The 17,223-nt window shown below is 38.6% G+C and overlaps 1 protein-coding gene across 1 annotated transcript; it reads left to right on the top strand.

Moving 5' to 3' along the window:
• The first annotated feature begins 4,169 nt into the window (after positions 1 to 4,169).
• Positions 4,170 to 16,413, top strand: rab5c (RAB5C, member RAS oncogene family). The gene is made up of 6 exons (XM_012871994.3): positions 4,170 to 4,307; positions 11,177 to 11,540; positions 13,535 to 13,686; positions 13,814 to 13,936; positions 14,032 to 14,125; positions 14,974 to 16,413. Exons 2-6 carry the CDS (start codon positions 11,375 to 11,377, stop codon positions 15,099 to 15,101), a joined length of 663 nt encoding a protein of 220 aa, XP_012727448.1. The 5' UTR covers positions 4,170 to 4,307; positions 11,177 to 11,374; the 3' UTR covers positions 15,102 to 16,413.
• The last annotated feature ends 810 nt before the right edge of the window (positions 16,414 to 17,223 follow it).

Below are 17,223 nucleotides of genomic sequence, written 5' to 3'. Positions count from 1 at the left end.
AGATGAGCAGGTAAGACAGTCTTGCGCAGTTGTTCAAAAAGAGACTTGGGGAAACTTCTGAAAAAATCGCCGACTCTGGCTCAATCTGAATTCCTTTATAGATTAAGGACTTTTTAGGCAAAGCGGAAGTGCGTCAGCAGGTGGCCATGATAAGTGCTGTCCGAATAGTGCAGTCAGTGAGGAAGGAGGTAGGAAATGAAGCCTGTATGCTCCCTCCTGCGGCTAGTTTTGCCGAGGAACTCTGTAACGTTCCTTACCGGCGCGAAGACGCCTTAAGGTATCCCACAATCCTTTGCGAGACATGAATTATCAGCACAGCCTCCTCACAGAAACCAACAAAAATGTCAGGAGAGAAGAGAGCGCACACTTTGTGGTTTATTTTATGAAGGCTGTAGGCCCAGATTTGACTCACATCATCCATGTGTGTTTCCGTCACGTAATGACGTAGAAGTTAAAGTTTATCCGAATTCGGCACAGTAGTCCGTAGCTCCTTTCCTACCCAGGAGTTTTTACTGTCGACCCCTTGAAAGGTCAAGGAACAGGAGCTAGAAGCTATTATTAAGGGTATTTGGATGGAGCCTCTAGCTTTAAGATCCACATCGAAACCTGGCTAAAATGCTCTAAGTGTGAGCTGTAAAGCCATGGCTGCAAACCTGGATCTCAAAAAAGTGGGTGAAAATTCCCCCACGTCTATATGAGAGACTGGGTAAAGCCCTTTATTGCATTTATAAAGTGTTATTTCAGTTCAATTTGAAGAGAACAAGAAAAAAAATTGTTTTTACACCAGCCATAAAACCATTCAAGCCGTTGAAAAAATAGGTAGAGCACAATCTATTGCCAAAATGCCTTTGTCACAGCAATTGTTTTTATATAGTGGTCAAGGGTATATCTTTTTCTACAGATAAAGCAGTTTCACAAAATACAACCCAGTAGCAAGTAGAGTTAGGGTCCTTTGGCCATCCTTAATAGTTCACAAGTGAAACAAAACACCAAAAATCAGAGCTGTACTTGTTGACTTCCAGTTTTTTAGTGACTGCTTTAATGTTTAGGTATAAAATATGATAAGATTTCGCTTTGCTAAGGCCTTCACTTCTGTTAAATTAAATGTTTGGTTTTTTGACATGTTTTTTCTCTTTTTTCTCTCACGTAAAACTCAGACGGAAAAAAACATGAAAGTGACTTTCAACATAATCTATTTTTTACAGAGCAACTCCAGCAATAAATTAAAGCCACAAACAAAACTAGGCCTAATTTTCTTAATTTCATTGTTTTTCCATTTCATCAATAATGATGTCCCTACTCTAAGTAGGGACATTGTAGGGCCAAGTTATCAAATTTGATTTTGATTTTTTTAGTTTTAAATTCAGCAATAAAATGGATAACTTCATATCTAAGTAATGGATATGAAAGGCAACATTTTCTGTAATAGCCCATTGCAGTGTTGGTGTACTTTAAGTCATCCACTTTTTGATCAGACTGCAGAAGAATCACACAAAAAAAAATGTTTCAATAATTTAAAATGTATTCCATGAAGTTTGCACACAGATGGAACAGTTAAATACTGATCTACATGGATGTAATAATTCTGTCACCTATAAATTACTGTCTGAGGTAAGACAAAATAAATAAGGTAGGCGGACACAAACCGGAAAGACTACCCATCTACCAAAAGATAGGACAGCTTTAACAATACTGGATTAAAAAGTGAAAATCATATCATCACTGCAAGGTTTTAATCAGACCTACACAACCAATCAAAAGGACACACTTCCCTATTCAACTGAACAAGAAAGTGTTTCCCAACTTTTGACTGGTAGAGTAATTATTCATCAGGGGGAAACGAGATTGAATATTTGAATATTTTACCAGTGGCATTGATTGTGGCTGAAGCCTCTGCCTTAAGATCGACCACAAAGAAATATATCCAAGATATGGAATACATCAGTCATAATCCTTCTATGAAGCCACTCCTGAACCCAAGAACACGTCACATGCATTCTACCTGAGTGAAGAGGAAAAAGAATCATTGATTCTAAATCCCCTTTTCAGAAGAAAGTAGATAGTATATGCTATATTTGCAATGTAAGATCCGGCAAAGAACGCAAGTTGCCTGAGGTCCAGTGTGAGGTTTCCATAGTCAGTGATTTGAGGAACCATGTCTTCTGTTGAAGTTAGTCCACTATATTTTATAAAGTCCAAAGTCAGCACAGCCTTCAACCACAGAATTTAGGGCACTTTATGGTTCCTCTTCTGGCAGGCTTTATGAAGGTGTTGATTTTTATTTTCCAGCAGGAAATTGGGGCCTGCCACACAGTCAGAAATTACAATACCTAGGTTAATGACCATCGTATCACTGCTATTGACTGGCCACCAAACTTGACAGTTTTACCTAAAACTTATTTTCAATAGAATCAATTTTGTTTATAAAGAATCCGATAAGGTCAGTACTGCTGAGAGCTGAGGGGATATTTTGTTTCTCTGAACAGTCGAGAACTGGGATGATAACCTCAAAGACATACAATGCATGCAGAAACCAAATTAATCAGAAATGTTGGGTGGGGCTCAGACCATTTAAGAACTTTAAAACAAACATTAAAAGTTTGAAATATATTCTAAAACAGACAGGCAGCCAGTGGAGGAGAGACATAATGGGGGGTGCTTGCATGTGAGGTGAAAGTTTAAAGATGTACTTCCACATTTTCAACTGTTTGAAGACTGTTGAGATACATAAAAAACGTCACAGTAATCAGTTCTTGAGCTTGTAATGCTATAGTCTTCTCAACATTAGCAGTTTAAAAAGGCTTAACTTTAGCTGAAAGATAAAGGTGGTAAAAGCTACATTTGATCACTGAATCAACTTGTTTTCTTAACTTAAAATCCTTGTAAAAGAAAATCAATAATCACTCCTAGCTTTCTTACAGTGTCACTATATTTAAAATTCAGACCACTGAAATCAGCAGTGGCATTCTCACCAAACCAAATGTATTTGGTCCGTTTGGTCTTTCAAAAAACAGGACCACAGTTGTACTGCAGAGACACCCTCATGAACGGAGTGTTGAATGTGACTGTTACCTGGTTTTAAAGACAGGTAACACCACTAACAGTGGAAAGACAAGTGATGCACTAGCTCTGATTGGCTCCAGATAGAGGGAAAAAAGGAGGGGAGAATGGAGCCTTGAGGCACACCACATGACAGAGGAGCACTGGAGGAAGTTAATTCATTAATCATAACTGTGCAAGAGCTGTCCGACAGATTAGGATGTACACAATGTAAGTGTGAGCCACAGATACCAACGTGGCTTCCCACGTAGGGTGAGAAGGGACCACACAGTGCTCTAAAAGTTTTTTTTTATATATATATATATATATATATATATATATATATATATATATATATATATTACAGCAAATTAAATCCCGAAAAGCAGTTCCTCAGAAAATTATAGTGATTTTAAAACACACACACACACGTGTATATATATATATATATATATATATATATATATATATATATATATTATATATATATATATATATATTATATATATATATAGAGAGAGAGAGAGAGAGAGATAGATAGATAGATAGATAGATAGATAGATAGATAGATAGATAGATAGATAGATAGATATACATATGTATGTATGTGTGTGTGTGTGTGTATGTATGTATGTATGTATGTATGTATGTATGTGTGTATGCGTGTATGTATGTGTGTGTGTGTGTGTGTGTGTGTGTGTGTGTGTGTGTGTGTGTGTTTTAAAATCGCTGTAATTTTCTGAGGAACTGCTTTTTGGGATTTAATTTGTAATCCATAATAGTTCCACTCAACAATGAGTGTGATTAACAGTTTGTTTTGTAGAATTTACTAAAATAATTCAATTTTTTAATGATACTCAGAATGATTTTAATTTTGTCTGATGCACATTCTTTTTTCTTTATGTTGGACTCATCTCCTGATTAATGCACATGTGTCGCGTTTAAGTAAAGTACAAACAAAAGCGGGTAGCACAGCTATGCTTCTCTTTCAATCCAATGTGCAATACTTTCGATGCTATTTCGGTCCTCCTAAAAAATAAAATAAATAAACAATAATATTAAAAAAAAAAAAGTCCACATCTACCTTTGAAACACGCCCGGTGTTCTGAATCTAAAGGGTTTGTTCAGGCAGACGTTGTCATTGGTCAGACAGCCACTGACAAAAACTGTGGGAGGTTCCCGGAAAATCGCTTAGCGGAAGGGAAGGCCAGCCAGACCCCAAGAAGCAGAAGACAGCCGCTGCGGATGAGGCCAACGAAACAAGTCATGTAAGTCGAACCGTTTGGCATGATCCAAGATGTTAGGAGGGGAGAGAGAACCCAAAAAGATTGTGGATTTTGTTTTAAGGGAAAGCTGTAAAGACTTATTCGGTACCATTTCCGATCAGCCAAGTCCGAGCTAAATGTCCATTAGAGTAGATCGAGCGAGGGCTACGAGCTTCTGGCTCAGAGAGACCGCAAATTGAGAAACGACCCATAAAGCCGCCCTACAACTGCTGCTGACAGGCTTCTGATATCGAAGGTTTCACGGCAGTTGGAGACGCGGAGCAAACGAGTTTCCCCCCCACGGACAGCGTGAAACAGCTGACGACGTGGGGGCCGCGAAAATGAAAGTTGTCTTAATGACGTTTTTTTTTTTCTTTCTTTTTTGACGACACAGCTGCTAACAATGCTACCAGAAGTCAAGTTTAACCAACTTTTACCTTCTCCTTTCTAACCACAAACTCGTCACTTTTACCGGTCGCACCAAACACTTTAAACAAAGTTAATTTTTCAGTAGCTTAAGCGTTTAGTTTTCGTTGCTTTGTTGTTTCAGTCTAGCCAGTAAGCTAGTGCTAAAAAAAATGCTAGGCGAGCAGAAAAGATTAACAGTTGGTGTTCGTTTTCAGGCATTTGGGCAGATTTTTTAGATCTGACAGCGTTACCGTCCACCCCCAGAGCCATAAATGCACATTTTTAACGTCTCTGCTGGATACGTGACCGTTAATTCGCCTGCTAATGTCGGCCAGCCTCCGTTAGCTCTTCTGCTAAAGCTAGCCAACCACAACCAGAGAGAAGTTTCGCTAACTTGCAAAGCTTAAAAACTTGAGACATTTCGTGTGCGGCGGATGGGTGTTTTAGACCTCAGTTGTTTAGAGTATAACCAACAGTTGTTTTTGTTGAGATTTTAAAGTTGCTTATAGTTCTTTTTTTTTTTTTTTTAATCTCTAAAAGACGTAGCAGTTTCACCGACAGGGTTCATCAGCCAGCTGTGTTCTTCAAAAACACAGCTGGGAAGAAAAGTTCCTTTGAGTTTGACATTTTGTTTAACACTACATGTAATTTTGCGTTTAAAACTTAAATTATATATATATATATATATATATATATATATATATATATATATATATATATATATATATATATATATATATATATATATATATATTCGTATGAATCTTTAAATGTCCACATTGTCCTCTCATTAAAGTGTCATTACCATTAAACAGACGTTATATTACTCTTCTGCTCGTTGTTTTGTTAAAGTTGGCAAATCTTCACGTGTGTCCGGTTACATTTAACAACACTTCAAATTGCATTTACCTTTTATAGATGCTGTTTATGGCTTAATAGGAGGAGCTGTGTTTAAACCTTTGAGACAGAAAGGGATAACCAAATGTGCATGGGGCTGTTCTGGTGTTTATGGCGTTTGAACCTTGACCTCATAAAGCAGCAATGCATTTTGGCAAATTGGCCCAGATTAAAAAGTTTTTTTTTTTTTTTTTTTTTTTTTGAAAGTATGCACATGTTGGTTTTGGGTTTGCTATTTTTTCTTTTTCTCCGTATGTTGTTTTGTTTCCTATTGTCTAAAGTTGTAGGTCAAAATACCGTAATGGAAACACAGGTTTTTTTAATTATTATTATTATTACCAACTTGTTCAAATGAGTTGTTTGCAGTTTTTTGAAGTCAATATCTGGAATATCGACTATTTTAGTTTTGATTGCGAGAATTAGTGTTTATATCTTAGCTTTGACATATCCTAAGCATTTTGGAGATTGAGCTGAACAGTTATCAGTCTATTAATCTAAAGAGGTAGAGAGTTTATTACTAGAAATGAATGTTACTTTTTTTGTTTTGTTTTTTCTTGGTCATTTGGAAACTTTCAACAATGTAATTGTGACTGGGCTCCTGACTAACTATTCTTCTCAGTTTGGCTGCTGAGCTCACAGACGTCACAAGAAAGGGAAGTGCCTGTGATTTCCTATTGGCCTTGAAAGTGATCACTATCTTGTTTGCGTGTGCAGTGTTACATCAGGGCTTTTCTATTTAAACTCCAATTTCAAGTAAATTCTTGACTTGAAGCAACATTTGAAACATACATTTTTTTTTAAGAGAAGATTCCTTTTTTAATTGTTGATGTTAGGTGTGGCTCTAGCTTTTGCATTTTTTTTTTTCGCTAAAAAAAGAAAAATGGATCTGTCTGCGGCACGCATGACTTGAAATCTTGAGCGACTGTATTTGAAACTGCCAAAATAATGCAGGGTAGCTTTTTGGTATAGTGGACGAAAGGAGACCTACGATGCAACCTCTTTATCAGATACCAGCAGTTGGTCTGCGTCCCCACCCTTTTCCTCAACAAGTGTCTCTGGCTGCTGTCTGAACTTTCACTAAAAGACCGTTTTGCTTGACCACTTATTTAAATTTAAGACCCGAGGAGCCACCTACATAAGCGTACCGGCAGGCCAATACTTTCAAATATGTATTATATTTTTTCTTGACCTTAAACATACCCAGATCTTATATGCTTAGTCTTTGTGTCTCTCCTAGATTAAGACACTAAATGAGCAAGTACTGCCGTTAGCCTTTTACCTTTCATTCACATAGAAAGCACTCGTTGTCCAGTGCTTCTGTTATATTTTTCTGCGGTTTTGCCCCGGTTTTTTAAATCACCAGTGGGTCGTGGCAGATGGCCATTCACACGGAGCCCCGGTTCTGCTGGAGGTCTCTTCCTGTTAAAGGGGAGTTTTCCTTTCCGCTGTTGCTCCAAGTATGCTCAGCATGGAAGCGACTGTCCACTGTCGCCACACGCTCATCCAGGAAGAGTGAACGCTGCAAGTCAACGACGCGATGCAATCTGCTGGGTTTCCTGTGATCCTTCTTGATCAAGTTGAATGATAAACTGAACTTGACTGCTTTTTTTTTCATGACTAGGATCAATTGAAACGTCTACATGTCTTTGTGAATTAAGTTCCTTGAGATTACACGTTGTGAGTTGCCGCTATATGAATAAATTAAGTGAAACTATCCTTACTAAAGGTGAGATTTCTGTTCTATTTTGCACATGGTTTAAGGTAAATTTTAACATCCTCTTGAAACAAATGAATAACTAAATATAACTTAGATTTTTTTTTTCTCTTTCTCTTTTTTTGCTTGATTGTTTATATTTGTTATATTAATTTAGTGGTAAAATGTGAAAACAGACCAATTAAGGCTGGGCGATATGGACCCAAAACAGCAATTTTAGGCTGAATGCAGATCTATAACATTTATCTTGATACGTTTTTTTCTTTCAAAGCTTTATCCAAGATGTCTAACACAGGCACATTTCTTAACAAACACCTGTAGATAAATATCAGAAACGGCTGTAAAATAACCTACTGGCATACATAAAAGTATTATTCTAACTTAACATGGATCATCTCGATATGAACAATTATAGCCTTACATTATCTCTTTTATTAAAACCTCAATATTTTTTAAATCTTAATATATTGCCCAGCTATAAGACCACACAGTTCTTATATTATGGGTTAGACAGATTGCAAGAGGTAGACAAACTTGGGGTAGTCATTACTTAAAAACTAAAAAGTTGAGAACCCAATTTAGAGCCTTGTGGTACACCAGGGTTATTAATTATATACCATTAATAACTTATAGAAGGTATGACACGATACACACAAAATGAAATATTTACCTAAGGAACAACAAATGCATAACTACCTAAGGCTGGATGATATAAAAAAAAAAAAGCATATAGATAAAATAGAATTAATATCGATGATTACTAAAAAATTCTAAACATATTTTTTAAGTGCAGCCCTGGCCAATTTATGCTGTTGCCTGGTGACCTATTTTCGGATCAAGAACACTTTATTAAACCAGGTTTTTACCGAAACTGTAAGTTTTCAAAAAAGAAAAAAATAACTTGTGCTTTCTGAACTTTTTGAAGGGAAGCATGCCTGTGGCTCTGTTTGTGATTGGTTGGGAGGATTAAATGACTGTAATATTAACCTACATGATGGACAGGAATGCAGAAGGAAGAAAACCTGCTCTTCTACTGAACTTTTTATTCATCTTTTTTTCTTTTTGCAACACACGTTTGTCGATTTTTAGTTTTGAACACATTGTCGTATTTTATATTAAACGTCCTGCCCTCCCTGTGGGTGTCTTGGACGTCATGCTGACAGTAGAGCAAACAGGAGGTCATGATGAATATTTAACAGACTCTTGTAACGGCTCCCTTTTTTTTTTCCTCCCCTTTTCCTCCTGACCATGTCCTGCTTTTTTCTCCCTCTGTCCCATTTCATTATTGAGGTTCTGAGTGCACTTTGGGGATGCCTTTAAAGCATCTCTCTTATAATGCATGTTTAAGGTGTAAGTGTTACCAAAGGTCTCGCAGTTATTACGTCACTATGGCCGATTCTTTAAGTGGGAGATTCAGGTGAAGTCCGCTTAGCTGCTGGGGAACAAATGAGTACAGACTGATCTTTGTTTGCTCAAGCGAGCAGCGCTCCTTCATTCCTTCCTTATTTTTTGATGTGCTATGAACTTAAATGTCTGCAAGCTCAAGAGTCCAGGGCGACCGGCCTGACACTGTTCACATCCACAGTGTATGGAGAATGCTGCTCATGTTTTTATTTTCTTTTAATCCATTAATACAACATGGTTTCTGCACTGTCAAACAAAACAGGCAAGTCCTGAATATTTCACGGACAAAGCTGTGATCTGCAGTCACATGCTGAAGATTAAGGAGTTCTGCTGCAAGCTGGGAAATAAAAGCGCCGCTCACCTAAACTAACTGCGCTCCTGGTGTCTCTCCACCACGTTTCCACACCGCGCTAGCAAAGATCTGCCGTTTGTGTTTGTACGCGGTGCAAGGCTTCTGCCTCAAAACTGTGTTTAGAAAACTGGATTTATGGTGTTCAGCAGTTCAGTGTTCTGCAATCTTCACTTCCTGCTTTTAGCTGAGTTGTTTCCTGTCCTTTTGAGCAGAAACTGGCCAACCTAACGTGTGTCATCCAGCTGAAAAAAAAAAAAAGGTTAGGCAAAGTTTAGGACAATTCTGGCTGGCAAACGTGGCTGAAAACACACCGGGATTTAGGTTTGCAGTTGTCATGTTTATTTTCACTAAATTCCAATGAAAGGAAAAAAAAAATAATGGCTTACTTCTGCCTCTACTTAAAGTTCCTCTTTTTAAATATTGACTGCTCTGCACAGTGGAGCAGCTATTGGCACTGTTCCCTTGCAGCAAGAAGGTTATGGGTAACCGGCGTTGCAAACATGGAACTGAAGAGACTAGTTCACCGTTGACTGTATTGCTGTGTATGATAGTAATAAAAAGAGAAACGACTGAATCGGACTGCCGGATCGGCGCCATTCCTCCGATGTCTGGTCCAACTAACTAGTCGGTGTCGGATCCGATATCCGATCCGGGTATCGGTGCATCTCTGGTTCTCTCCGGGTACTCCGGCTTCGTCCCACAGTCCAAAAACTGTGGGAGGAAGCCCAGTAAACCCAAAGACAGTTGGGTTAACTGGGCTGAGAGCCGGACATGGCAAATATTTTGGTACATTTACCCAGTCTTCGCAAAATGCATGTGAAAATTGAAAGAGCACTTTTTATTTTTCAATATACTCTTTTTCTGGGTTTTTACGGCACTAGCGGCTTGTCTTTAATACAGTAGGCTGACAGGAAAGGGGGTTTGAGTGAGTGGAGAAGACCTGAGGCTGGAATTGAACCTGGGTCAGCGATGTCGAGGACTAAGTTCTCCGTATTTGGGTCGCGCTCACTACCCCGGCGCCATCGCCCTAACGGAGTGCATTTGAAACCTTCTTAAACTGCGATTGGGGGTTATGTTCATGTTTGATGCAAAATCCATACGTGAAATTCATCAAAAGGGTCTTAATTATTGCTACGGCTCTGTTGGGTTTGTTTAAACATGTTTTTGTTTACTTCATAACTGTTTTTAATCTTTTTTTTATTTTTCTCACACTAGCTTTGAGGAGTTTAAGAGGGGGGCACAGAAAACTTTGCTGCTTCGGCTAAATGGCGAACCGTCTAATAATCATCTCTGATTAGCGTACACTTTTTTTTTTTTTTTATTTCAGGTTAGAACGGTTGAGCCACGTTAGATTTTAAACTCGAGGTGATTAAACGCAGGTCTTATTTGCATGCTATGGACCGAATGTTATTCAGCAGACGTTTGAACACGATGCCAGAACCAGAACAGGCGCATCGTGGACCGCTGTGTTTCACGGAGAGAAAGTTCTGCTTCTTTGCATGCGCTGCAGATAACCGGCAGGCCCAGGTAGCGTAGGGCGCAGCAGCTCATAGTCAATAGGTCTACTCATGTCACCGTTCAAGTTGGTCTTTGCTGTGGAGCTGGACCTCGTGTGTTTTCATAATCCTATTGAATTTTGCATACGTGGGTTAAATAAATGGGCGGCAACAGAGCCAGTGCTGCAGTTGTTTCTGCTCTGAGAACGACGTTGACTCTTAACTTGGTGTACGCAGCCCCAACATCTCAACACGTCTGAGCGTAGCCTGTGGGAGAAAAGCAGAGGGCACAATTTCAGATGAGCCTTTAAGCGTTTTCCTTCAATGCTTGTTTATACTAAACAGGCTGAAATGGATAACTCCCAAAACTGAGCTCTGAGGTTCATGTTGCTGTTTTTGCATCAACAACAACTTCAGTTTTTATTGCTCCTTTTGAAGCCGACGCCATAATTCTAGTGCAGATGCATGTTCGGTTAATGCAAGAATCGGGGTGATTTCTGTTTATAGATGGCTTTTGATGTCAATCCACTATTGTATTTTGGATACTGTGGCTGTTTAGTAGAAACTTAACAGGTTTTCTTCTTCTTCTTCTTTTTTTCAGCTCCCACTAGTGAGGTGTCGTCTTCCTCCAGGAAAGCTACCTGCATGACCTTAGCTCACCTGTTTACCTCAGCTTCACCATCCTTCTGCAAAGAGCCTAAGCTTTCACTCAGTCATCCTCCCCTCCCCCCCTCCCACTCACACACACACACACACACACACACACGGTCTTTTTTTCCCCTAATTTCCACGCTGCAATATGGCAGGGAGAGGTGGACCGGCACGGACCAACGGCACCGCTGCTAGCAACAAGATCTGTCAGTTCAAGCTAGTGCTGCTGGGAGAATCGGCTGTAGGGAAGTCCAGCCTGGTGCTGCGCTTTGTCAAGGGCCAGTTTCACGAGTACCAAGAGAGCACCATTGGAGGTAAGGAGTCCGGCATTTCTGTGTGCTCTGCATTTCATACTTGCGTGCTATTCCAGATGGGTCTCAAGATTTTTTTTCAGTTTTTGTAACATACCTTACATTTAGCACAACGCTGGTCCTGCCTGCCATTCCAGCAGTTTTTGGCCTTTAGACCTTGTTAAATGAGTTCTGTTTGAAAAGCTACAACACTTGGATGTTTTAGGAAAGATGTTTAAAGACATTTTTATCCAGACAGGCCAATTTTTTATTTTATTATATTTTTTCAATTTTATTTTGGTGTTTTAATTGCTTTGCCCTAGTGAAGCACGTTGCGATGTATACGTGAAAGGTGCTATAGAAATACTTTATCTACTTACAAACTGCAGTGGATTCCCTTCCAATGACTGCATATTCTTGTGATTATTTACTTATTTTTATTAAATAAAAAATAAATGGGACATTAGGGATTTGTTTGACTTCCTATAAAACTTCCTATGAATGGTTTTTGTTTTGATTGAGTGCATTTATCTGTTGTCGGTATTTGAAAAACCACAACAATCAGTGAGTTGGACTAAGTTCTGACGTAAATTTAGAATATGTGGTGTTTGCCACATATAAATCTGCTTAAAACGCGTTTTAGTGTTTAGAAATTCTGATTTTTATCTTTTTAGAAAACAAAACGGGGAATAAAGTCTGAAAAACTAACATTTTTCCATAATCAGCCTTTTTTTTCCCATATGTATTCATACATAGAAATTCAGATAAAATGACCTTTTAAAAAGAACCCTGGGAATACTTTTTATTCCCCAAGATGAATCTGCTTTTTGTGCTGTGTGATTTATACCAAGTGGTTGTTTACAGAACTTATTTTAAAGGGCCCAGAAAGCTGTTAAATTGGAAATTAAATATTACTTTACGCGCCTAAACTCTTATGGTTGAGTCAAGTTCTTCTATGTTTAGTCTGAACCGGTAGATGTTTTGTCCTGGTTAAAACGTCGGCGCAGAAGTATAAGGGAACTGATGTCTGGCAGGTCAGCTTCATTTCTGTTGTCAGTTTAGGCAGGAGAGGAACCGGTAAAACCGGTTCTTTCAAGAAGAAAGGATATCTTCAGCTCCAGGCTCTTCACACAAACCAGGCAGGCATTTTTTTTACCAAAACTGGTCAAACTGCAGAAAGCGACGGAACCACGGTGGTGGATATCCTTCACCACTTATTTAGTATTTAAGATGAGCTAGATTGAAGCATCTAATCAAAATGAGAATAAATACCAATGAAGTGGACGTAAAATGTGGTTATCCGTCTGAAACTTTCCACCATTTCATGTCTTTCCTACTGATATCCCACAGGATTGTCTGCTTTTTGGACTTTTCTGTCCCCCTTTTTAAAAGGATACAAACACTTAATTGTCTAAAATTTTCTGTCAGTTGTCGACGTAAACATGCTCTGTTAAAGTTTTTAATACATATACAGATTGTCTAGTACCTTAAGGGAAATCAAGAAGAAATGTAAAAATTGCAAATGTGTTAAGTAAGTCATGAAATAGCCATTATTTCGGTTTTCCTTGCTGTGTCCGGTTTCTGCTTTAGGATGCAAGAACAGGATATTCGTCAAAGAATGAAAAGGAAAAAGAAAAGAAACGAGTCAGCATTTTTTGTTTTTGCATTCTGCTGAACTTGTACTCAGCGGCATGCCTGGTCAAAGATTACAAAGCTTTAAAATATGTGGGATGCAAGAAAGAGCTCAGCGTCAGGTGTCATGTGAGAGTTGGCTGAGTGAAGTGACTGCAGTTCATGTTTCCTGCTGGGTTGTGTATTTCTAACACATTTTATCTGTTTCTCACTTATGTTTGTTGCTTTCAACAGATTGGAAGGATAACTGATTTAGTCATCCTAATTTAGCTACAGAGATTTATATTTTTTCCGTCTAATTCTGGTGATACTTGAATTCTTCTTTCCTTTAGTGGTTTAATCTTGGTCTAAATTCTAAGATTTCTATTCCTATTTTCCTTTTTTAGCTGCCTTCCTCACACAGACGGTATGCTTGGACGACACAACAGTCAAGTTTGAGATCTGGGATACCGCAGGACAAGAACGGTACCACAGCTTGGCACCCATGTACTACAGAGGAGCCCAGGCCGCCATTGTGGTCTTCGACATCACCAACACAGTAAGTGGCATGAACTCCAGCAGGACTATCGATTTGCTTAAGTCAAATTCCAATGTAAAAAAACCCAAAAAACCTTGCATCACTAATTCAAGTGATTAATTACACGACTGTTAAATTCTTTGTAAAGGATACATTCACACGTGCAAAGAACTGGGTGAAGGAGCTCCAGCGACAAGCCAGCCCCAACATCGTTATTGCACTGGCGGGAAACAAAGCCGACCTGGCCAACAAGAGAGCCGTAGACTTCCAGGTAGAGAGGAACAAACCCAGTATCTCGATCTGATTCTCCTTTACTAATGAACGTCCAAATCCAAATGTCCTGAACCGTTTCCGTTGGTCCCGTAGGAAGCACAAGCATACGCAGACGACAACAGCTTGCTCTTCATGGAAACCTCAGCCAAGACCGCAATGAATGTTAATGAGATTTTTATGGCTATAGGTGAGTGTTTCTCAGAAGTCCAACTACTAATTCATTACTCATTTCGGCACGCTGACAATAAATCGGTACTTCCTAGTGCTATAAATATACTAACTTAAATTTGACCAAAATACAAGGTTTTATTTGCTTTCATTCTTTTATGACTGCAAAAACCTTCTCGTTCTATTTTTAACATTTAAGTTTTCTATTAATGACTAACTTTTAGTGATTTAGATTCTGAAATGTAAGCATCGGCTTGCTGTCTTGTATTAAAACAGCACATTTAATGTTTGTTTTAGAAAATATGCAACTTAGGGCTGGACGATATAGGAAAAAAAGCATATTGATAAAATCATATTGATCGATAATTATCAACAAATTGAAAACATATATTTTAAGTGCAGCCCTGGCTATTTTATGATGTTGCTTAGCGACCTATTTTTTAGATACAGACACAAACACTGAACTCAAACTCAACCCTTTTATTCAACCAACTTTTTACCAAAACTGCAAGTATTTAAAAAATATAAAAGAACGCGTGCTCTCTGAACTCTTTGAAGGGGGCGGGGCGTGGTTCCTGTGTCTGTGTTGTGATTGGTTGGGAGGATGTAATGACTGTAATATTAACCTACATGGCTAGAGAAGGCAAACTGTTATTCTATTGATCTTTTTATTTACCCTTTTTTTTTTTATCTATGATCGATATACGTCTATCGGTCGTTATATATCGTTACTGAATTATCGTCCAGCCCTAATGTAACTCTACTTAAACTTCTGGTCATTGCTCTCCAGCTTTAAGAATCAGTTTGGTCTATTGTCGCGCTGCATGAGAGCAGAGATTAACTGACTCTCTTCGTTCTCTGCGACAGCCAAGAAACTGCCGAAGAACGAGCCTCAAGGCGGAGCGGGACCAGGCGGACGGGCCAGAGGCGGCGTGGACCTGCAGGAAACTGCTCCACAGGGCCGGAGCAGCCAGTGTTGTGGGGGTGGGAACTAACTAACTCAACTAATCGGCTGATCCGACCAATTTACAGCTTCGATCAATCCCACCAGATATTAGCCAGCTGTAAAAAAAAAAAACGTCGCCCCGTTGGTCAAACCAGACCACCAAAAGACCAACTTCTCCTCTCAGCACCAATTAACTGTTTGGAAGAAAACGAGCATACTGGCCAGTAGATCGCCAGATCCCACTGATGGTTCCAGCTTCATGAACCTGCCAATGAAAATACCAAGAAATCAACCCACAGGCTTATTCGCAGAATCATGTTTTTCCAGCCCTGGACTCACCAATCCACGGCCTCTCTTTTGACGATGGACACGCGCCGTCACCTTGGAGGGAAAAAAAAAACAAAATCCCGTTCTTGGAAGGAAAACAAACAGAAGTCATTACCCACTGCTCCCAGGAGAGCTATTTTGTCTGCTGTTCTGTGTTCGTATAGAGGAAAAAATAATTAATGGAAAAGGAAGGAAATTTTTCAGGTTCTTTAACCCTATCCTCGTGCTACAAGGACTCACTTTCCAAGTGCATCGTAAATGTTTCCATCATGGTCTTAACTTAAAGCAAGGTGCATGCAGAGTCTTTTAGGGATTGGGTCAGGAGGTTTTCACCAGTGGAAGGAATGGGCAGATTTCCTATAGAGCTGAGCTGTGTAGATTGAATGATTAATGTTATATCTCTATTGTTAGTTTTTCTTTTGGCACAGGCTGGTCAGTATGATTTTGAAACCTTATCCTTCTATGGTTTTACAATCATTTGTTATCGGAACATATACAGTAAATGCCACTTTATTAACAATTTCACCCGTATGTAATTTTTAGCATTAATGTAATGTTTTTGAATTATCAGTGTAAAATGGGAGATGTGTAAAGATTTTTTTTTTGTTTGTTTTGTTTTTCTTGACCAAAATCACAACTGCATTTAAAAACATATTTCTGTATTTGTAACAGACCTTTGAAGTTTGTAATCAATCTGTAGTTGCTGTCAAAAAAAGAATGCTTCCCAATCTGTTTGTATTCTGTTGACATTTTTTTTTTTTTTCATGTCTTAACTTCTTTTTTTCCTCTGGAGATTCATGGTATTAAATGCACTGGTTCTGTCTCATCAGCTTTGTGGATTGAGATATTGTCCTCTGCTTCTCTCGTTTAAAGGAGGGATTGGTTTTGAGTAGTCTTGTCATCCTGCTGTGGCATCAACACCTAGCACACCAGAACAGCGCTCACTGCTGTAAAGTGGGAGGATAACGGGTAGCATGGATGTGTAGAGAAGGTGGAAAGAAAATGTAATTTTACAAATAAAAGAGCGGAAGGTATCTTGAGTCTTTTAATCTTATTTTATATTGAGTATTAACTCTTACTGATTATATATTTAACTCTGGTGGCACTCAACTGTAGATATAAACTACTCAATTTAACCTGTAAAAAAACAAAAACAAAACTTGTAGCTGTAATTTTGCAAAATACTTTATGGTTTTATCTATAGGCACAGGCCAGGTACACATATTTGATTTTACGGTTTTTAATTGCTTGGGGCCCTAAATACTTTAGCTATATGAGTTGTATGGTTTAATGTCCTCTTAAATGTTGGAATAATCGGTTCTCTGTTAGTTTTAAGAATATAACAGAGTGCTGCCCCTCCCTCACCTGTTGCTGCACACATCTGGTCAACTGGTAGTGAAAAGGTGACTGTACATTTATCTTGCTTTTATAAGGATTTTAAGGGGGAAAAACAGCTAGCCTGACTAACCAATCAGGTAATATTGAATTTTTTTTTTTAAACCCCTGACGTGCAGTAAAGTGCAGAACAGTACAAAGGTGGGCTATTCTGTGCAGGTAACGCTTGAAAAATGCTCCCTTTTTGTATGATTTTACTTTTCCTTAAGTTTGTCTCAAAAAATAAGCTTTAAAGAAACATGACTTATGATCAACATTTTTTAGCAGTAGTAGGAATTTTTTTTAAGTACTTTTATAACATGTTTACTTGAAGTTGTCAGACCGTAAAAATTGCACCCATGTCCACAGTCGACAGTAACTGTTGCAGTTTCCCTGTTTTCCCACTAGGGGTCAGTAATGACTTTAATGACTTCAAACCCCACAGGTTTACTTTTGCTGCAAACGATAAT

Source organism: Fundulus heteroclitus, chromosome 16 (genome assembly GCF_011125445.2).
Source record: "Fundulus heteroclitus isolate FHET01 chromosome 16, MU-UCD_Fhet_4.1, whole genome shotgun sequence".
NCBI classification, from domain to species: Eukaryota; Metazoa; Chordata; class Actinopteri; order Cyprinodontiformes; family Fundulidae; genus Fundulus; species Fundulus heteroclitus.
The sequence above is the reverse complement of the archived record's forward strand: the minus strand, read 5'-3'. Positions and strand labels throughout refer to the sequence as shown.